Source organism: Pelodiscus sinensis, chromosome 1 (genome assembly GCF_052426305.1).
Source record: "Pelodiscus sinensis isolate ZL-2025 chromosome 1, ASM5242630v1, whole genome shotgun sequence".
NCBI lineage: Eukaryota > Metazoa > Chordata > Testudines > Trionychidae > Pelodiscus > Pelodiscus sinensis.
In genome coordinates, this window is record NC_143052.1 from 307,934,322 (window position 1) to 307,957,477 (window position 23,156).

At 41.4% G+C, this 23,156-nt stretch overlaps 2 protein-coding genes across 7 annotated transcripts in view; one reads left to right on the forward strand and one right to left on the reverse strand.

The window, feature by feature from the left end:
* PAN3 (poly(A) specific ribonuclease subunit PAN3) overlaps window positions 1-3,856 on the forward strand; it is a 115,519-nt gene extending 111,663 nt beyond the window's left edge. For all 5 annotated transcript variants that reach the window (XM_075919221.2, XM_075919222.2, XM_075919223.2 and 2 more), the window contains one exon: window positions 909-3,856. In XM_075919221.2, the coding sequence (XP_075775336.2) occupies window positions 909-1,049 (141 nt within the window). In that variant the 3' untranslated portion in view covers window positions 1,050-3,856. The remainder of the gene's footprint in view (window positions 1-908) is intronic.
* Window positions 3,857-7,755: 3,899 nt separating this feature from the next.
* Window positions 7,756-23,156, reverse strand: part of FLT1 (fms related receptor tyrosine kinase 1) — a 162,483-nt gene continuing 147,082 nt past the window's right edge. For both annotated transcript variants that reach the window (XM_075919213.2, XM_006138918.5), the window contains 6 exons: window positions 19,243-19,342; window positions 17,737-17,842; window positions 16,377-16,519; window positions 14,986-15,070; window positions 14,077-14,168; window positions 7,756-10,211 (listed from right to left, as the gene is read on the reverse strand). In XM_075919213.2, coding sequence (XP_075775328.2) covers window positions 10,010-10,211; window positions 14,077-14,168; window positions 14,986-15,070; window positions 16,377-16,519; window positions 17,737-17,842; window positions 19,243-19,342 — 728 coding nt within the window. In that variant the 3' untranslated portion in view covers window positions 7,756-10,009. The remainder of the gene's footprint in view (window positions 10,212-14,076; window positions 14,169-14,985; window positions 15,071-16,376; window positions 16,520-17,736; window positions 17,843-19,242; window positions 19,343-23,156) is intronic.

A 23,156-nucleotide genomic window follows, 5' to 3' on the forward strand; every position in this document is an offset into this window, starting at 1 on the left:
GGTAGCACAACATCCACTTCAGGATGTTCAGGCCTATGTGCAGGCTGGGCAACCATCTGATCATCTAACTCTGGCAGAAACAATGAGAAGTCCTGTGGCACCTTATAGACTAACAGATTTATTGGAGCATAAGCTTTCGTGGGCAAAGACCCAGTTTGTCAGATGTAGTGGAAATTCCAGAGGCAGGTATCAATATACAGGCATAAGAAAAGAGTTCTAATCAAGAGTAAGGCTAGAGATAACAAGGTCAATTCAGTCAGGGAGGATGAGGCCCACTTCTAGCAGCTGATGTGGAGGTGTGAACACCAAGAGAGGAGAAACTGCTTTTGTAGTTGGCTAGCCATTCATGGCCATTGTTTAATCTGAAGGTTATAGTATCAAATTTGCAGATGAATTGTAGCTCTGCAGTAACTCTGGCAGAGAGCAAACAAGCTCAGGCCGCTAGCCAGTTTGAATTGGAAGTGCAAGTGTCAGCTGTTACAAATCACAGTATTAGATAGCCAGTATTGGTCAGGTGCTGATACTTCCTATAATTCTGTTTTTAAAATGCCTAAGAGCCATCCCTCTTTACTGGTCCATTTGATGATCATGTCAGTTAATTTGCACAACAATTCAATGTTGTGCCTCTGGTCTGTACAGAGATTATCCTTAGTTGCTTGGTCCTTTTAAAGGGGATTTCAAAAGGATTGGACCAAGTTCCCATCTCCAGTCTTCTTTCTGAGTTCTTGCCCTGAATCAGATTCATGATCAGGATTTGAGTGAAACATTGTCAGACCTGTGACTAGGTCTATATGTTGAGTCACGCTCACATGCAATCTTGCTAGAAAAAAACATTATTTTTTATTTTAAGAAAATTGTTTTGCCATTTCTCACATGTGTTCATTTTATCTTTTGCATTCTTGTTACAGTTAGATGCTGGTGTGCCAGAAAAAATAAGCCTCATTTCCAGAGACGAGAAGAGTGTACTTGTGGTAACTTACAGCGATTTAAAACGCTGCTTTGAAAATACTTTTCAAGAACTAATTGCAGCCGCAAATGGTCAGTTGTAGTATTTGCTGAAAGCATGCAGGACATTGCTGAGGAACTTAACCAATAGCAAATTGCACTACAGCTGAATTGTTGTTGTCATCTCATTTCACATTTGGGAAACAAACAGGAGATGAGCAAAGCTGCTTGCACTTCAGTCAGGTACACTGTTACTTGAAGGGAAGAATGTTTCAATTATCCTAGAGCTATGGCTGCCATTGGAGGCTTTATCTGTGAAGAATTTATTTTAGATTAAGGAACACATCAGGTGCATGTTGTTCCTGCTTTTATTTTTTCCACTTGTATATGCACTAATTTTAATTTTTTTAAGACTTTTCTGATCTCTGATGTTTTGCCACATTGAATACTTAAGGGAAACTCTTTGCAAGGACATTTCTGGGATACATTTTTGTCACTGAGGATATTACTAAATTTATTCATTTTGATATTATTTGCACCCAGAATAGCATAAAGGACCAGGTAAATAATTTCATAGAAATTGTGTTCTATAAATGACAGTTTAGTTTGTAATATCTGTAAAAGTGTGTTGTATGCAAGCTCTGTATGCCACCCACTGTTAGTTAACAAACCAACCAGAAGATGCTTATTTAAAAAAAAAAAAAATCAAGTATCAGTGGATTGACATGTATAAAATCCCCTTTCATTTAAGCCTTGTCTAAACAGAGTGACAAAATAGCAACCTTTGAAACACCTATGATTTAAGGAGCATATCATGCTTGCTCTAAACACAACCAGCGCCTTTAAAAACTGTTTATATGTTTTCCTGCGAGTCAGATGCATTTACATTTATGCAATTTTTTTAACAGAATTTTTTAAAGAAATTGTGTTAAATGCCTGAAGTTTCAGGAGTGTATTACTTTAGGTTATTTACAGTATAATTTTTGTATAAAGTTCTGTTCTTTGAACCACAGCTTTATTATGGTACTGTACACTGGATACAGAAGCAAAGACACTGTTAAGAAGATTAACTAAACACAGCAGTTGTCTGGCATCAAGAGCTTTTGAAGTTTTACAACCTGAATCTGGAGGGATAATGATCTGCTGTGCCTTTGCAGTCACTGCTTAGCCCAAAGTAATATTACTTTTGATAATACTCAACACATGAATATTCCTGAAGTAATTCAGTCTTGAAAGTCTGGAATTTTCCTCCTCCATTAACGTTCTAATATTTGGATATGCAGTTGTGTCTCCAAACTTGGGTATTCTTGGGATTTATAGCAAAAGATAAACACCTACACTTTGATATTGAAGACTGCCAAATATGTAGGAATTTCCTTCTGTAAAGCAGTAGTGAAGACTGTATCTATCCTTTCCCAGCACTGAATATTTTAATAGCACTGGGTGCTCACCATGAAGAAAATGTGGAAACTCAAAAGGTCAGGACAGACTTTAAGCACTTGCAACTGATGTTACTGACATCAATTTTAATAATTCTCAATATTTGTAGTTTTCAGAGAAGTTTTTAATATTTCTCTGTCCACTTTTATAAGCTTTAAAATGATTCTCCGCCTTGAGACTTGCATCAAGAAAAGCAACTCTCTTCACATCGAAAGCTTTGAAGACTAGGGACGTGCTTTACATATTTTAGAAAATGTGGTTGAGTCCGCATTTGGTAGCATCAGTTGTTGAGTTTAAAAATCAATTATTGTTGCATTTGATCTGAATGAATTTTAAAAGGAACATAATGTTTAATATTCAAAGGATAACAATTGCCACAATATTGTTCTTTTTAATGTAAAAGGAACAGGAACTATGAGAAGTGAACATGCAAAACAGTCTTTTATCATTAGCTCATGTATTTGAGGAAGAGCAGCTGTCTTTTATATGTTTTTTGACAAATCATATTGTAATTCTTTTGTACAAAAAAGAAGTACTTGTATTCTAGAAGAAATATGAAATGCTTAATTTATAAGCGGGCTGAGGTTTTTTCCAGTATTGTTTTCTTTGAAAATGAAAGGGGATCGTCTGTTCAGTTGTGGGGTTTGGGGACCTTTGGAAAATTTAATTTGTGGACCAATATTTTGTGAAAGTTAAGGCAGGGGTAAAATAGGGCTTGAATTCTCATCCTTCCTAGACCAGCAAATCATCCTCTTTGAGACAAGTCTAGAATGCAAACTTACATGTATTTGCATAATGTCAGTTTGCTTCTGCCCCTAGTAACCTCAGGACTTGGTTTAAAAAACAAAGTAGACAGCTAATAAGTTTTCATAAGTAACTATTGTCAGCCAGAAAATATTTGGTGTCAGATAATACATAAAACAAATAATTGTTGAGCTTTGTTTTCTATTTATTTCATTTGGTCCATATTTGGGAATGATTTGAGCAGTCTGAAGTTCTGCTTCGGTGTTTTTTGGGGAGAGCCCTTCTACCCCCATTTTAATTCCATTAAGAAGGTTGTCCTAAAGTTCTCTCTTCTATTCCAAAGAAGAGCTTCGTGTGTATATTTTTTAAAAAAATGCAAACTATCCAGGACACGTCCTTCCAGGTGGGAAATTGTGACCTTCCTATCTTTACAGCCAAAAGCACAGAAAGGACAACCTTTGAAATCATGTGATGTGGGTCATTTTAATTTTTGTACCTGTTTTAAATTCTGTTTATGTATTTACTACACTGTAAATGTTTTGTTAAGGATACCTGTGTATCTTTTTTGGTTTTGGCCCTCGTTTCAGTAATTCAGCTGTCAATAGCTTCCCCTAAAAAGCACCAGTATGTTAAGTTCTGTCATGATCCCAATATGTTACCCATCTTTAATCCTGTTTTCATTCTTCATGTGTACAGCAGTATTTTTAATAAAGAATACCAGAAATAAGCCTTCTTTTGAGCATGCTAAGTGCTGTAGTTGGGTAATGCTTTTCACATTTTAAGTACAGAAATCTATTGCATTCCATTATATTCCTTTTTGTATTTCAGTCTGTAAATGATTCCAGCACAGAGCTGTAACAATCATGACTTGCAAACTGCATTCAATGTTTACCACTTAACCATAAATCACATGGTCTACAATTTCTAGATACTATTCACTAGGCATAGTTATGTGCATTTCCTTAACTTCCAAGTCAAAGTAGTAGCTCCTTTTTGCTTGTATTAAAACAGGTCCACATTACTAGATTAACCCTAATTCTGAAAAACTGTATTAAAAATACCTTTACATCCATGTTTATTGAGCTCTCTTGTCCAATGACAATATGTATGTTAGCTTCTCTGAAAAATATACATGGGATAACTGACCTCTTTGATGCCCAGACTTATTTGTTCTGTATTGTTAACTAGCAAAAAGTGATTGATTGGTGGGGGTAAAGACCTCTGTACCCAACCTATCCCAACCCTCGCCACATGTTTATGTAATTGTAAAGCCATGAAAATTTTGTAAAATATATGTGAAATTGTCAATATCTTTGGTTTTTTTCCTTGCATAAACTTAATCTGGACTATTGGTCCCTTAAATTACATTATTGCTTTAGAAATTGTATTTTGCATATATGACTAAAATAAAACTGTAACAAGCTTGCTTGTTACAATCTTCTCAAAAGTTCAGAGGGCAGGAAGCAGTTTTCTCTATGGTAAACACTAATTTACATTTAAGAAAAGAACTATGTTGAAGGACCACATACTCATATGAAAGTATGCATGTGTCTTAGCTGTTCTAGAATGCACATAGCAACACAGGTCAGTACAGTAACTCCTCACTTCAATTCTTACAGTTAAAATTGCTCAGTGTTCATTCCATTATATTGTTTGTTTCACCCACTCGCCTCCTGTTCCAGCCTAGGGAAGTGGGTGGGGGCATATTCCACTTCTGTCCACCTAATATTCCAGCTAGGGAGCAAGCGAGCCCCTAACCCTGCTCTCCAGCAGGAGTGCCAAGTGGGCAGATCCCTGCTCCCTGGCTGAAATGCTGGGTGGCTAGACGAGCAAACGCCCACACCCTGACCTCACAGCACTCCTGCCTCAACCAAGCGTCATAATCATAACTCAGTACAGTATTACCTTGTTTGAAATTATTTGTAGTATGTGCTGTATATGTATGTTTCTTGTCCCATGAAAAATAATTTCCCTAGGACCAAATCCTTTGCAAGTTCAGAATATGGTTTCTGTAACAGCCCCATAGCTTCCTTTCTTCCAGTTTTATTTGTGGTAGATACAAAGGTGACAAATGATGCAAGTAACAATGGTATTTAGGAACCACCATCTCTATAGTTGAAGACTTTCAAATAGTGTCCAGCCAGAATACTGAATGAGTGACCCCACTGGCTAAGAGTATCCTTCTCCTCTACAAGCATCTGACGAAGTGGGTCTTTGCCCATGAAAGCTTATGCTCCAATACATCTGTTAGTCTATAAGGTGCTACAGGACTCTTTGTCGCTTCTCCACAGCAGCCTGGGTCCTAAAGGTTCTAAGTTTAACCAACTCTTAAGACCTAATACCTGGCTCAGTAGTAATCACCCAGCATGAAGTATTCAAATGGAGTCAGGTGGGCTTGAGCACAGAGCAGCAATTCCTGCTGTTCCATCTCCTCTGGTGATAGTCTGCAAATTTCCCTCCCTACATGTGTGTCTTAGTGAATCTATAGCAGGGGTAGGCAAGAGAGCTTCCATGGGCTGGGTCCAGCCTGCCAAAGATGGTTGATCTAGCCTGTGGACAGCCTGCTATCTTCCCATCCCCAGGCCAATCAGGGTCTGTGAGCAGGGGAGCATGGAAGTGTCCTGGTCCTGCCTCTTCCATGCTGGTCCGGGGCCACTTCAAAAATTTGTGATGTGGCCCCTTCTGAAATTATTGGCCACCCCTGATCTGTGGCTTTAAGTAGGTGAAGCCTCACAGCAGGGAATGAATTAGAAGCAGTGAGGTTAAGCTCTACTTGAAGCCCATAGCAATTAACAAGAGGGAGACAAATCAGACTTTTAAAATTATGGGGCTGTTGAGAACTACCCGCTGCCATGTGCCTTAGCACTATTTCTCAGACTGTCACAGTATACAATTTATGCTGTTCTGCCAGACTCTCTGGCTGCTGTCCAGTCACCACCACTCCGTATGTGGGTCATTAAGAATATAAAAACAGCCATATTGTGTCTGACCAAAGGTAAGTCTAGCCCAGTGTCCTGTCTTCTACCAGTGACCATTGCCAGGTGCCCCAAAGGCAATGAGCAGAACAGGCAATCATCACATGATCCATCCCCTGTTGCCCATTCCCAGCCCTGATAAAACATAGGCTAGGAACGCCATCCCTGCCCATGCTTGCTAACCATTGATCATCCTATCCTCCATGAATCTATCTAGTTCTTTTTTTAACCATGTTGGCCTTCACAACATCCTCTGGCAGGGAGTTCCACTGGTTGACTCTGTTGTGTGGGAAATCTTCCTTTTGTTTGTTTTAAACCTGCTGCCTATTATGTTTATTTGTGTCTCCCTAGTTCTTGTGCTATGGGAAGTAGTAAATAACTTTTCCTTATTTACTGTCTCCACACCAGTCATAGATTTTATAAATCTGTCATATTCTTCCTCAGTCATTTTTTTCCAAGCTGAAAGTCCCAATCCTATTAATCTCTCTTCCTTTGGCAGCTGATCCATAACATTTTTGTTGCCCTTTTCTGAATCTTTTCCAATTCCAGTATTTTTTGAGATGAGGTAATCACGTGTGTGCAGAATTCAAGATGCAGGCGTACCATGACAGCATGGTATTTTCAGTCTTTATTATGTAGCCTTTCTTAATGACTCCTAACATTGTTTGCTTTTTAGATTTCTGGTGCACACTGGATGTTTTCAGAGAACTATCCACAATGACTCCAAGATCTCTCTCCTTGAGTGGTAACAGCTAACTTAGACCCCATCATTTTGTATGGAGAGTGTAGATTTTGTTTTCCAATGTGCATTACTTTACACTTATCAACATTGTTTCATCTGTCATTTTCTTTCCCACTCACCCAGTTTTGTGAGAGCCCTTTGAAGCTCTTTGCAGTCTGCAGTTTTGCATCATCTGCAAATTTTGTCACCTTACTGCTTCCCCCCCCCCCCCCCTCCAGATTGTTTATGAATATGTTGGATCGGGTTGTAGTGGAGGAAGGAACAGAAGCAGTGGTGTGCTGTGACATTTTTTCATAAGGCATGCAATTCTACACTTGCACATAAGGCATGGCCTCACCTTTGCATTGCAAGCGAGGTCATGCTGTGTGGAAAATGCCAGTCAAGAAGTTATGTTCAAGCCTTTCATATTCTTGTAGAAAGTAATTCTGGGTCAGGCAATGCATGGATTGTATACATAGATGCTGCAGTACTGGGGCTATTAGGTCAGCATGATTCTTAAACTTGAAGTCCTTGCATACAGGGAGGAAAGATGCTATGGACGACGGCCAACATCGCTGTCTCACACTCCCTGCCCCCCGCCCCTGATGCAAGGGGCTTGTGGAAGAGGAGGAGAAAGAGGAGGACCTGCCACCTTTGTATGAGGAAAGCACCCTTGGGCCTGTAGCTAATATAGTATAGGCAAACAGCTACATGAAATGCATTGAAGATGTACTTTATTCACACAAAACATTAGGAACAATGAGACTGTGAACTCTTAGTGGAAGTTGCTGTGTTTTTCTATATGACCACACATCTGTGAGCAAATCTGGGACACTATAGGCACAACTTAGACAGGCCTGTGGAAAATGTCTTTTCTGTGGGGCCTTGATCCATGCAGTCAGTTAAACAAGTTTGCTTTTGCTTGATTAATTATGTGAATTTAGTAATTAAAATACATTTGCTATAAAAAGATAAGGAATGTAAAACATAGGAGTAAGTTATTCACATCCAAAGAAATTTTTAGTAAAGTTTATATAAAAGTAATCTTTATATTCCAGTTTTTTAAATATTTATGCACAAAAAGCATATTTATAAATTTACAGTGTGCAATACACTTCCCTAGAGATGCACTATCCCTGAATAATTAGTTTGGCTGGAGTGAAAGCAGGAAAGGTTTTGTGACTCATCCATAGGTATGAAGCAAAGTTAATTTTGCTCTACTAGCAAGCAACCGAGCAAATTGGTCCTAGCTACAATTAATGCTCCCCTGATAAAGTTCGGGATGGATGCCTTTGAAGTGTCTCCAGAGCATTCTTCAGCTAGGGCTCTGTATGTGGCTGCTTTCCCTCAAATTGCTCCCCCTCTCCTAACCTTTAATAGTTGAAGCTTTATCAGAGGCCATTTTTATATTAATATTGCACACAAAATTGAAGGGGGATAGTGCCTACTGTTTCTCTTTAGTCAATACAGAGTGTCTGATGCAAATTGCTAACACATACTTTTGCTGCTGTACACCCATACTGTTAAGTAATTTGAAAGTCAACTCTGCGGCTGTGTCTACACTGGCACTCTTTTCCGTAAAAGGGATGCTAATGAGACACTTCGGAATTGCAAATTCCGTGGGGGATTTAAATATCTCCCGTGGGATTTGCTTGAACATGGCTGCTGCTTTTTTCCGGCTCGGGGTTTTGCCGGAGAAAAGCGCCAGTCTAGACGGGATTTTGTGGAAAATAAGCCCTTTTCCGGAAGATCCCTTATTCCTACTTGAAAAGGGCTTATTTTCTGCAAGATCCCATCTAGACTGGCGCTTTTCTCCAACAAAACCCCGAGCCGGAAAAAAGCAGCAGCCATGTTCATGCAAATGCCGCGGGGGATATTTAAATCTCCCGTGGAATTTGCAATTCCGAAGTGTCTCATTAGCATCCCTTTTACGGAAAAGGGTGCCAGTGTAGACACAGCCTGCATGTATAGAAGTCACCAAAGCCTCCCAAAGGATTATATTGCGAGTTACTTGTTAGGAACCCTTGCAGGTCATCTAATAAATATTTGTTCACTTTAATAGCAGGCAGAGTTTATTGGCCATCCTGAAATATTGCCGACTGATTTCAATAACTAGCAATCAGTACAATATGTTAGAGAGTTCAGTAGGTATTGTAGACAAAACTTAGCTCACATATAATTTCCAGTGCACATTCTTGAAGGGACAAAATGGAGCCTTCAAGATGATTTGTTTGAGCTAGTGCCCTAGCAAGCTTGATAAAGCTCCTAATTAATATGTAATTTTCATTATTTCAGTCACAGGTTTTTTTATTATGTTTTCTTGACAACTGCATTTTGTGCTGTTTGTGTAGAAATTCCTGGGTTTGAGGAGGCCTTCAGTTCTCTTATGGTCTAAGAATGGATGGAAACTAAGCCCTGATCTACCAGAAGAAACTCGTGCTTGTTAAAGGCATTAATCCTTCCACAAACTGCTATAAGCAGAGACAGTGCATCCTGAACTTCAAGAACTGGGCGCTTTCCCCACCCCTGCTCTTTCTCATCCTCCCTGTGTCACACAAGTAGACATCCCCCCCCCCCACTTGCTTTACCCTCAATACAGCATTGGGGCCTCTCAGACCACTGGGCCCAGATTCTGATGGGCAATGTAGTTTCTTGCCCATAATTGACCCTCTCAGCATTAATGGTACTCTACTGCCCTGATCTTTTTGCCTGAGGAGAATGGAACTGTGTTCTTGTTTCAGATCTCAATGAATCTGAATTGAGAATGGATTATGTTAAGTGACAGGCTGTTAACCTTGCTGTGAGGCAGGGCATGCTACTTCCATGGGACTCCCATCCTTTGCTAGGTCTCAGAAACTGAACTGGGGTTTTTGCCATGAAGATTAGGGCACCAATCATTGAAGATACAGAGTTCTCGGTGCGCTCTGTAAGGAGAGTACTTGAGAAAACTAGGTCCTTAGCACTGGTGCCCTACTTCATTGTAAAAGCACACAGGATTTGTGCAGACTGCAGAAAAGCAGGGCATCTGAGTTTGTCAATGCGGGGGGTGGGGGGAGGTATCTGGAGAAAAAGCTTTGAGATCATACAAACTGCAGCTGTTTCATGTAGAAGCTTTTAAACTGGCAGTGCATAGGGAGCACTGGTTCAGGTTAAAATACACATCAGAATCTTTGCACAGAACTTCTTACACAGGTGGAGGGGAATAAAACCCCAGTGAATTGTACTCAGGAGGAGGAGAACGATGCACCTTCATTTTGTCCAGCATTGTGTTGCCATAAGGAAATCGCCAACTAACTTCACTGAGGTGACCACAACTGGAACTGCAGAAACTCGGTCTGATCATTCCAGAAAGCACGGACTCCTTGCTCCTGCTGGCAGCTTTCCGACTGTAAAACAGAGAGTGTCACTTTCAATGCATAGTAAGGGGAGGACAGGAATGAATCTAAGATTATTCTTAGTGTATTGAAGGAAATGGCGAGCAACCTATTGGGACTGGCTGGGATTGTGGCTGCTCAAAGGGGCTTGTGCCACCCAGGCACATCACCAAAGTACATAGGACCAGTTCTGCATTTAGACCACCATGTAGCCATGAAATAACATTTGATGGTCTTAACTTGGCCTGCATTCAGGGTGATATTGTTTCCCTTAGCCTTGCAGTCCCCAAAAAGGGAGTGTTTGCCTTATTTTACATCCTTACCCTCCAGTGAGTGTATTTAAATGCTCAGTGCTCAAAAGGGTTATTTCAAGAATTAAAAGAGTAAGTTTCTATGTTGTCATGAGCTCCTCTTCCCCCTCATGTGGAGTATTGTGAGCTAAATGACCACATGTCCTTGGAAGTTTTAAATCAACAGAATTTATTTTTCCTATATCTTTGGTGGACTCCCATTTTTCTTCTTATTTCTGCACCTGTGACTCCAAGGCCTTCAACACATGTGCCCTGTGTGTTGTGACACTACAGATCCCCTTTTCACCTGAATGGTTAGTCAGCATTTGAGACCTTGCAGGGTTGTATCTAGTAGGAGAAGAAATTGATGATGGCATCAAACATCCCATGATGCAATCCTCTTTATTTACTAAGACTTTTCCCAAAGTCTTGTATCTTGGACATAATAGGGAACAGCAACCAAGGAAAGTGCCCACTATTCATTTCCAAATCTGCCGCCTCCGATCATTTCCTTCTCCACAGAGGTCTGTCTCTCTGTGCCTTCTCAGGGCCATGCTTTTGACCACTTCTGTTGCTTCTTTCCTGTCTGCTGGCTTTCCCTCCCCTGCTCCTTTCTGCCTCTTAAGCACACCCTGCAACCAACCTCCTAGCTCTGGCATTTACTATCAGTCCCTGGTCAGGCTTTATGTGGTCCACTGGCTTGGGCACCTCCCTCCTATTGTTTCCAGTTATCCCTGCATAAAGTGACATTTAATTGTTTCTTCCATTTAGCCAAAGGAGCTGGCTTTAGAACATCCATCATCTTTAATCGGGTCTGTGATTGTTTATATATCAAAGACCCAATGGATGGCAGCCAATAACATCTTCCAGCAGAACACTATTGCATGTTGCTCTTATCATGCAGTTTTGACCACCTCCTGTTCTCAGCTAGCTACTCTAGCTCCCCTAGGACTTATTCCCAGTCTCCTAACAGCTGCCATTTCTAAAAATCAATTTGTCTTAGTTGCCACCTGAGTCATAATAGGGGCATACAGGGCCTGGAACACCCTTCTCCCCCACTGCAAGCCTGCCCCCGCCCTGCATCTGCTCCACCCCGCTCTTCCCCCAGGCTCTGCCCTGCCACAGTGAAGAAGGAGGAGAACAGAGTGGCCTGGGAGGTGGGTGGCAGGGCAGAACAGAGCAGACTTCTGGGGAGCTCCAGCTCCCGCTGCTGTGGTTAGTGCACTGCTTGCAGCCATCTTGTGCCAGATCCCACCCCTCAGCTAATCCCCCAGGCCACCCTGGCCCCCATGACTAACATGGGGACCATCCCATCCATGGGACAGTTGAGGTGGAGCGGCCACCCCGAACCATCCTAGGGATGAGATGGCTCTGGTCACCACCAAGACGTTCCCTTCTCTTCCCCACTGACACTTTTTGCAAAATGACATTTCTGAAGAATGATATACAGCCTTGAACCAATTGTAGTGTCAGATTGTGTCTACACAGCTTTCAGGGAGATGGCTTGGTTGCTAAATGTCCAGCAGTGTAAACACTAAGTGATAACCAAAAACTTCCACCCCGTACAATCAGGTGTTTGCTTTTGTTGGAAGGAGTCAAAGCACCGTTTGTACTTTTACACTATCATTTGCCATGCCAAAGCTTTTGTCATGCAGGGGGAGAGAGGGAGTTAAGCACCTGTGAGTAACAAAAGCTCTGTCGCTCAATTGCCAGTGTAGACTAAACCTTAGAAACTAGAGCTTTTTGGCTTTAAAAAGGGAGATTACTAGGCTTCATGGAGACAAGTAGCACTGGCTGCTAGCCCTGGATACAAGGTATCAGACCTAAAAAATGGCATGTTTATTTAGATAAAAGCTATTTCATGTCATTTTTAGAGATATTTTGTTCTACTGAGTTCTGTGCAGTCCTTATGTATCATTCATTATATGTGGCTTTTCCAGGATACAAGAAGTGGTCTCAAAATGAGAACTTTAAACATTACTTTTTAAAAATTCTGTAACGTGTAGATGGGCAGAACGTATGAGGGATCGGGGCAGTTATCAAACTTTTAGCACTGCTTGATACAGATGACCTGTTATAGCCCAGGGCTTTAGCACACATAGGTAATTCTTCCTTTTCTCACCATTGCCAATACAACTTTTCTGCTACCTCATCAGGTGTTCTCTGTCGCTACGTCTACACTGGCCCCTTTTTCGGAAGGGGCATGCTAATTTTGAAAGTGGGAATAGGGAAATCCGTGGGGGATTTAAATATCCCCCGTGGATTTAAATAAACATGTCCGCCGCTTTTTTTCCGGCTTGGGGAAAAGCCGGAAAAAAAGCGTCTAGACTGGCCCGATCCTCCGGAATAAAGCCCTATTCAAAGTAGGAATAAGAGATCCTCCAGAATAGGGCTTTATTCCGGAGGATCGGGCCAGTCTAGACGCTTTTTTTCCGGCTTTTCCCCAAGCCGGAAAAAAAGCGGCGGACATGTTTATTTAAATCCATGGGGGATATTTAAATCCCCCGCGGATTTCCCTATTCCCACTTTCAAAATTAGCATGCCCCTTCCGAAAAAGAGGCCAGTGTAGACGTAGCCTGTGTGTATCCCTGCACAGATCTCGCTCAAATACAGCCAATATAATGTAGCTGATCACTGAAATTTTCCTGTATGCAAATCTTTTGAGATCTTGACCAAGAACTTTATCATCTGCCATTGCTTGTATCCCTCACACCTATGCCACACACACCTATGCTACAGGATTCAGCGTGACAAATCCAGCACAATCTAGGTGGCACGAGGGCTGTAATATTGTCAGCACAAGATGAGCAATCACTCTGCTCAGAGTAGCCTCTATACTGTGAGCTGGCCTTAACCTGGGAATTAAAACTTGCCTGCAACTTTCAGTCTCAGACCAGCCCTGGAATGGAGGAACCACTGTCACTGAGAAAATAAACATTCCTTGTCTAGAGCTAGGTCATGTTAGTACAGGACATTTAATAGACAGCCCTTGTTCCCCTCACAGGCAGCTGTCAGGAATTAAGCAGAGGAAGGTGGCCAATATATTAAACCACTTAAAAGCAGGAAGAGAAATGAGGCCCTCACATCCATCTATTGTAAAGTTGCCACTTGAGCATCCTGAGTACATGGTTTTTAAATGGGTTTTGCTTAGCTGATTCATGCAAGAGCAGGGCAAAAGCAAGCCTTGTTAGATGCATATCTGCTGCATGCATTTGGTGTCTCCTGAGAACTTCCGGGACCCAGAGCAATTCATTTTCAACAAAAGGCCCTCATCTTTGGAACCTGTTTCCTGCAGCTATCTACCACAGACGTAGTGACCCAGGTCACTAATCCTAGACTATCAGGTGTAGAGCTAGTAAATGAGGGTAGTGACAATGCATCTAGGTGACATTTGTAATTTTTGTTTGATTTTCATTTACTATCATGTGCCTGGATGGCTTGGTCACAGGTACCAAATAAGTAAACCAATCACAGTGTGATTACCCAAAAATGATTTACAACCATTTCTGTCAAGTGTGATTGAGCACAAGAACATGCCCTATTTGATATATATGGTAAAGGATAAGAAAGAAGCAGGAAACACAGACCCAAAAAGCGTTTGCTTTTGTTTGCTCTCTGTCCACGTAAAGCGTTTCAGTTCTTCTGAAGCCAGCACCATCCCACTGTCTGCCTGATAATCCTGAAAAAGAATAAAAAACTTGTAGGCATTTAATAGAAAAAAAGGTTATTTTAAAAAAGACACATTTCTATTGTGTCAAATTTTCAAAAGCAGCTTAGGTGTTGACTTTCCATGAGACCGGGGCTCCTAAGTGCCTTCAACATTGCATGGTCAGGCTGCTCAGATGAAGATGTAACACAGGATACCAGGTTCTCTGGTCTGTTCACTACACCTTCATGCCAAAGGAGAAGGTGATATCAAGCCATGTGATGGAAAGCTGTGGTCCACACTGACCAATGTGCTCCATTTTGCATTTTATTAGCACCTCCTCTTTTATTACAGTACAGGCAGTCCCCGGGTTACGTACAAGATAGGGAGTGTAGGTTTGTTCTTAAGTTGAATTTGTATGTAAGTCAGAACTGGTACATATTGTAGGGGAAACTCTAGCCGAACATTTCTCCAGAGCTCAGTTTTATTCTCCCACACCTCACTTCCCTCAGTCCTTTATTCTCAAGCTGAGGTGTCTGCTGAGAAAAGCCGCTCCGCGTCTCCCTGGTCTGCTGGGGGGGGGGGGGCGCTAGCTTCACGTCTCCCTGGTCTGCTGGGGGGAAGCAGCTAGTGCGGGGTTGCCTCACCCTGTTTGTAAGTAGGGATCCGATGTAAGTCAGATCCATGTAACCCGGGGACTGCCTGTATTGTTTATAAATGACCTAACTTCTCAGAGCAGACAATGCTGCATTGCACAGACACACAAAGTAAAATGCCCTTTTAAAAATTTAATATTAACAGGTGAATGAAGAACAAACTGTCAGTTGTATTTGGGCCAAGTACCACTTACATCAAATGCAAAAGTATCCCTGGGTGAAAGCTCTTCAAAGGTGTTTACCCGCTGGAATGGCTTCATTTTGAAGGTGTTTATGTAACTGTTCAACAAACAAGCAGGAGACAGATATCATCAAGAAGTTTTTCTTTCCTTTTAATATTTAAAAATTTGCTGAAGTTAAATCAGTGTTTCTTAAACTTTTTAAGACCGAGGAACACCAAACAATAATTTTTTTATGAGGAACACCAAAAATTTTTTGTTGAGCGGCCAGGAAAAAGTTATTGAACAAAAAAAAAAAAAAGGATGCCTCTCCCTTTAAGGGCAGCCATTTTGAACTATTGTTCTCTGCGGCACACCGATGTACCACAAGACACAGTTTAAGAAACACTGAGCTAAATGGTTTACACACAAGAACCAGTATATTTAGACACACAGATTAACTTGTGATTCGGTGGTCATATAGAAAGGCTTGCCCTTTTCCTTCTTCACCGGGTCTTTTATCCCCTATACCCACCCCACAATCTACCAGTAGAAACCGCTCTGCATGACCTTGATGACCATCACACTCTCGGCTTTGAAGGTTTCCTTGCTAAGCTCAGAAGCTCTTGTAGCATCTGCTAGGTCTCTTCCACAACTGATAATATGATCTCCTCCAGAATGCACTGCATACCCCACAGCATGTAGAATTTGAAATCAGTGGCAGGTGGTAATGGGAAGGAACGTGCTGGAAGGTTATACAGAGGTAAGAGGGAATTTCATAGAGAGGGAGGGAAGGACTAGATGCCATTTTGGAATGCAAGGAGGAAGAAAACAATTAAAGTGATCTTATTTAAAAAGAAAACTTAAAATTTTCAGTTAGATCATAGACATGGCAGAAAGTTCAGAGTAGTTTTTAATTGTTTTCTCATCCTAATCCATAACACGCCTGAGGAGAAGATTCTTCTAATCTACATAGTCAATGGAAAAACAACAAGGAGTCCTGTGGCACCTTTGAAACTAACAGATTTATTAGGTTCAGAGGGGTAGCCAAATTAGTCTGTAACAGAAAAAACTTAAAAAACAACAAATAGTCTTGTAGCACCATAAGACTAACAAGTCATGTAGATGATATCATGAGCATTTCGTGGGCAATACCCACTTCTTCAGATGACCAGAGTATAATGAGTCCAGATCCATCTGGATCTGGACTTATTATACTCCAGATTTAGTAGGGTATAAGTTTTTGTGGGTAAAACTCACTTCATCAGATGAAGTCCGTTTTACCCATGAAAGCTTATGCCCTAATAAATCTGTAAGTCTCGAAGGTGCCACAGAACTTCTCATTGTTTTTGCAAATACAGACCAAGACGGTTATCCCTCGGAGGCTTTTAAACGTAAAGAAATCTTATTGGTATTTTTTATCTTACCCAATATTTTCAGTGCTTTCATGGTTTGATTTTGGAACTGAAATATCTTCACTCAAATTAGAGTTGTCTAAGGTGGGATGTGAGTATGCAAATCTGCTGTCTGCTGTAAATATAGTATTCAGAGGAATATAGTCTTTGCCAGCCTAAAAACACAAAAACACATTACATGACAATAAAGATAGTCCAGGATATGACGCGTGCGTGCGTGTGTGTGTGTGTGTGTGTATTTTAGAGGCTGCTGTCTGTGTGTGTCTGCAAGTCTGTTTGTTCAGGGACTCCTCCTAAAAGGTAAGAGCTAGCACCATCAAATTTGGCAGGCAGCTTCCTCTTCTCCTAACTTAAAGCAAGGCCAGGGTTTGGTTGTGCCAGGACAACCGGAAGCCCCAGGAATGGGACTTTTCCCCATTACATGCAAAAGGAGGCGTTGCCATTCCGAGGGATGTGACATAAGAGTGGCCACTGGGGACAGCGAGCCCACAGGAGAGAGCTATTCTGCAGGGTGTCCACTGGGGGCAGACTTACCACCAGAGGAATGGCCAGCAGGGCTGGGGCTTCCCCATCTTGCCTGCCAGCACACTGGGGAAGTGTCTAAACTACACCCTTCTGTCGGCAGAGGGATGTAAATGAAACACTTCGAAAGTGCAAATGAAGCGGGGATTTAACTATCCCGCGCTTCATTTGCATAATTGCATCATGGTGCTATTTCAAACAAGTGCCATTTTGAAACTGAAACTGCAGTTTAGACGCGTTTTTTCCGACAACAGGGCGCCTTTTTGAAAGATCCTGTACTCCTGGATCATTGTCAAAAAAACCATGTCTAAACTGCGGTTTCAGTTTCGAAATGGCGTTTGTTCGAAACAGGGCCATGACGCAATTATGCAAATGAAGCGTGGGATAGTTAAATCCCCGCTTCATTTGCACTTTCGAAGTGCTTCATTTACATCCCTCTGCCAACAGAAGGGTGTAGTTTAGACACTCCTTGAGTAAGTAGCCTCCCTACCCCAAACCCTTCCCCCGCCCTAGCCCTTGGCTGTAGCACCAGAGTAGGGGGAGAGAAAAAGCCTTTGGTGGCTGGGGAGGCCTGGGGGGAGAGAAATGTTCCTGGTGACCAGGGTGTACCTTGGGAGAGAGAAAAGGCCCATGCCAGTTCGGACACCCCCCCAGCCTCTCCTCACTCCCCACCCCTCACTCATGCACCTCTCCACCCCCAGCCTCCTGTACTGACCCACATTCCAAGCCTCTGCCCTGATTCCTGCACACACACATCCCCCACTGCCAGCTTCCTGCTCTGAAGGACCCAGGCAATGCCGGATAAGTCTGCTAGTGTAGTAATATTTATTAACGTCATTCATTTCTGTACCTGTTGTACATTTGCTTGAAGCAGGTCCCCTAACCTTTCCACCAGGTCAGAAAATCTGGGTCTTTCATTGGGATTCCCATGCCAACAGTCCAACATAATTTGATAGCTAGGACAATAAAAACAAAATGAGCACGTTTTGTGGGAACGCACAATGTATTCCTCATGGGGGCATATCAAAAAGCTCCAAGTTTATTACAGTAGGGTCATGCCACTGCACTTAGTTATTGTTCTTCATAACACATCGATCTAGAAAAACTAGAAGTATTTATGCATTTTAACGAGGAAGATCTCAGGCATCACCAGGAACAAGAAAAGAGCCAATCTTCAGAAAAAGACTCCCCTTCAGGGGCTTTCACATGTTTCAAAAAGCAACCCAAGATTATTGCAATCAGAGGATAATTTAACCAATAGCTCCTAAAGATTTTTTTTTATTCCTAGCATAGCTTTAAACCGTCGCACTGAGCATTTATTATCTGGTGATATCTGGTGGAAGGCATTATAAGATGACTTATATGAATGTCTCACTTCTTTGTATTGGTCAAGTCTAGTTTTTCTTCCTGCAATAAAACATTTGAAACAACAAAAAAAAGTCCTTAAGTGTCTGTAGGAGAATAAAATGAGCCAGTAGGTTACACGTGCAGAGAGGATTGAGTGAGTCTGTTGTGTATCATTTTACTCTGCTATATGCCATTTTTGTAAGTATTGCTATTTAGTGTCCTACTGATGCTCTCAGTAAGTGGGATGAGGACAAGGCACCATAAAACCTTTCATTCTATTTCCTTTTGCTGAAGGAGATGTAAGGCACCTGATGTCTGTGTTTTTCCCCAAAGACAGACGTGCAGAATGAAAGCGGATTCTGATTTCAGCGACTCATCCAGAATTACCATGGTCAACGTTTTTTGTTTTTTGGTTTTTAAAGAGCCCAGTATGTTGTGACCTGTTGTATTATGCATTCATTAAAGTTCAGAGCATTTGTGTAAAGATTACATAGGCCAAATGCTTGGATTGGACTTTATTGTCTACATTTTAATTGTTGTATCTATTCAAAGTATTTCTCATCTTTAGCTGAGATGAAATCAGGACTCTATGAGGCTCAGGTGATTAGTACTAGTGTTATAGAACCTTTCATATCTAGGTCATCTACCTAGCGAGGCAGAGACCGAGAACTGCTATCATTTGATGATCAATTTGGTGGCCTGTGTAATATGAGTCTGGAATATTAGTCCAATCTCTAATGAATCATTGTCTGAACAGTTGGCATAACTCTAGAAAACTACAGAGAGGTCAAGAGCTAAGGAAGGTTGGAAACCTTTTCTAGATGTGGTCTCCAGAAAAGGAGAGTTGCTGGGCAGATGCTTGAAACTGTTACTGCTCAAGTTAATAAAATGATAACACGTGGCACGTGGATGGAGCTTGTCAAAAATATGTTAGTGATCCAACTTGGCTGGATATAAAGCAGATCTCCATAGATTTGTAGGACTCCACATATGAGAAGAGTAAACTCACATCTCTGATGTTCCATATTCTGGGGCCCTCATTCTTGTGCCATCTTTTAATCGGCTGCAGAAATCCTCATCTATTTGGACCCCTGGGTAAGGAGAGGCACCTAAAGGTAAAAATGTAAAAATCAGTACTTGGACCAAGAACGATAGAATAACTGTCTGAATTGGTATAGTTCTAATGTTGCACCACTGAACACAAAGTCAGGGGGCCTGATATTCTGTAAGACACCAACCATCCTCAACACCCAGGGATGTTGAGCGACCAGGGAAATGAAGCAGACAGGGGACTGCAGACAGGGGAGAGCAAGAGATCCTGCCGCTGAATACATTACCAGGTAAGAGTGCTAGCTTTTGGTGTGAGTGAGTTTGCTTGACTGTTTGAATTTTGATTCTGATTTCAGGTGACTTCGGTTTCAGTTACTGTGGCAGTCCTAGTATTCTATGATTCTATGTCAGTCTAAATTACAGGCATTTAGGGGACTGGACTCGATGACCTCTCGAGGTCCCTTCCAGTCCTAATATTCTATGATTCTATGTCAGTCTAAATTACAGGCATTTAGGCCCAGGCCTTAAAAAATAGTTTAGACACTTAACTGCCATGGAAATCAATGTCCTGGCCCATTGATAACAACAGAAAAGAAGAGGCTTAATATCTTTGGGTATCTGGGCATAAATATCTTACAGCATGAGATCTATGAGTATTAGCAACACTCAGGTAGAAATCAAGGGAAAAGAGTGATTCTGTTTTAAAATAGATAATAAAAGGCAATGTAGTTTATATTCTCTTCATACCTAAGAGCTCAATACTATAAATACTGCCCTAAATTCTACCAAACATTGTCTAACTAACGCCAAATGTTCACACATCATGCCTAAAAAAATCATGAAATTGGCATATCAATCATGATTTTTTTTTCTAAAAAAAAAGCGCAACATTTGGGCTCTTTGCCTTCTGGTTTCTGAGTATTTAGGATGCTCTCATGTTATGTTTTCAAGCTTTTTTCTATAAGCAAGCAGGTTTTGGAATTTAATTTTAAAAAGCCAAGGTTTTCATATGATTACTTGAGTCCAGGAGCTGGGTCTTTGGGAGAAACACCAAACATTTCCTTGAAGCTACCAGAATCGGCAGCAGTGCCAGCTACGTGTATTCAAACTAGTAACTGATTGGATGAGAGATTGCCTGGAACAATTTCCTGGGCTGTTGTCAGTCTATGTCTGGGACCCAATTAAGATTCTTCTCTTGAAAGCCATTGCTGTTTCCCTTTCAGTATTAATTTTGTAGCCTGCATTTCTCATTTAAAGAAACATTGCCTCACACAGGGTTTTTATTTCAGATTCCATGCTCTAGTTCATTCCTTGGCATCTGTTTCAATGTCTGTTTGTCTTGCCCCTGCCAGTGATGAGTGTAAGTAGGAAGCAGCTGTCATTGTGTTGTGCAAGGGTAATTGTGGCTGGTAGTTTTTTCAAAGACTGGAAATAGAAAGTGTCATTTTTAGCACATCTTCACATGGTGAAATTAAAGAGGTTCTTTTTGTTGGGGCGCTTTGTTTTTGACTGGGTTTTTATTTGCTCTCAAAGGAAAAGTCAAAACCTATTAGGGGATTTTAAATCATATCAGGCCAAATTCTAGACGCAGCAAACTCAATTACACATTCCCAGTGACTTCAGCAGGATCAATGGAAAAAACAAAGACTCAACACTGCAATGATCACTCACAGGAATAGTCTCAGACTTCAGTGTAATCATTCTGTTGGGCCTGCTCTACACTGGAGCAGAAGATCGACCTAACTTCAGCAATGTTAATTGTGTAGCTGGAGTCGATGTAACTTAAATCACCATCCATGCAGCAGGAGGTTGACAGGAGCAAATGCTCTCCTCAGCTTCCCTTACTCCTTGAGAGGAGCAGGAGTACTAGTGCCAAAGGGGGCACTCTTTGAGTTCGATTTAGTGTGTCTTCACTAGACCTGCTAAATCAAACCCTGGAAGATCAACTACAGTAGCATCGATCTTCTCCATAGTATAGACATTCCCTTGGTGAAAAGGCTACAAGACCAGTTCCTAAGAGTTACACTGAGGGCCAAATCATGGTTGTCTTATACATAAGACTCAGGGGCATTTACAAATTAAAATGAAATGTTCCACCATTGACTTTGCTTTCCTGTTAAGCTCTCAACCTGGGATTCTGCTTCTCTTTCAAAATAAAGCACCTGACACTGGTCAGGCTGTGTTCACATCAGTGGATTTAATGCCAATAGATCTTACAGGACATGTTGTTACAGAAAGAAACAGTCAGTCTCAGAGCCAAGCCCACTAGACTTGTCCTTGCAGGGCTTGAGTTACTGTACTACAAATATCTGGGGAGATGTTCTAGCTCAGTCTGGATCTCAGGATTTGAAGTCTAGGGAACAGGAGTCGGTTTCAACTCCTAGCCTGAGCTCCAGACCTAGCCACACCATTTACATAGCTACTGTAGGCTGGTAGCAGCCCCAAGAGCCCAAGTCTGTATACCTAGGTTCTATGACTTGTTGCCACTCAATGCACAGACGTACCTATAGGAGAACATTGGAATTATGAGCTGTGGTTTTGGGGAGTAAATAAAGGAAGAACCATTCAAATACTTGTGGTTATCTAGTTGTAATTTGTAATCTGGCACCAACATTCAATTACCTCTTGCCAAGTATGTGTATCTCTGCATGTCAGAGATTCAGGAATCATAGAATCAAAAGGGTTTGAAGGAACCACAAGGGTCATCTAGCCTAATCCACTGCCTACATACTGGATTTGTTGTATCTCTGACTATCCAAGGCAGATGGCGATCCAACCCCTTTTCGAAAGCCTCCATTGAAGGCCCTTCCACAACCTCTCTAAGCAGTCTTTTCCTTTGCCCTACTGTTTTTACAGTTAGCAAGTTTTTCCTGAGATTTAATCTAAATCTGCTATACTGTAGCTTGAACCCGTTGTCTCTTGCTCTGCACTCTGTGGCAAGAGAGAATATTTTTTTATGGCAGCCTTTCAAAACTATCATGTCCCCCCTTAATCTCCTGTTTGCCAAGTTAACATACCCAGTTTCCTCAGCTTTGGCATATATGGCTTGCATTCCATCCCTTTCATCATCTTGGTTGTTTACCTCTGGATCCTTTTCAGTTTCTCTAAATCCTGTCTACACATTGGTGATCAAAATTGCACACATTACTCTAGATGAGGCCTTACCAGAACTGAATAGAGCAGTACTATTACTTCCGATGACTTATATGATATGCCTCCATTAGTGCAATCCAAAACTGCATTTTTTTTTCCAGCCGCCTTACATTGGTGATTCATGTTGAGGCTGTAGTTCATCACAACTCCCGGATCCTTCTCAATAGTGCTGCTGCCCAGACAGTTATCTCCCATTTTCTATTTATGCATTTGGGTTTTTTTCTGTGACATTTGTTTTTTGTTGAATTTCATTTTGTTGTCTTTAGCCCAGTTCTTCAATTTATCAACATTCCTTTGAATTTTATTTGTACCCTCCAAAGCATTGGCAATCCCTTAGGTTTGTGTCATCTGCAAATTTGAATGTATGTTCTCTATTCCTACTTCCAGGTCATTAATGAACATGGTAAATAACCCCTGACCTAGAACAGATCCCGGTGGAACCTCACTTGAGATCTCCTTTCAACTGACATCATTACATCAATAGTTAGTCATAGTTATTCAACCAATTATGTATCCATCTAATGGTAGTTCTCCTTAACCCACATTTCTCCAACCTGCTTATGAGAAAGTCATATGGGATTGTGTCAAAAGGCTTGCTAAAGTGTAGGTATATTATGTCCACATTCCCCCTATCCACCAAACCAGTTACCTTGCCGAAGAAGGAAATCAATCTGATTTGACACGGTGTGTTGTTTGTAAATCCAGGCTGGTGGCCAGTGA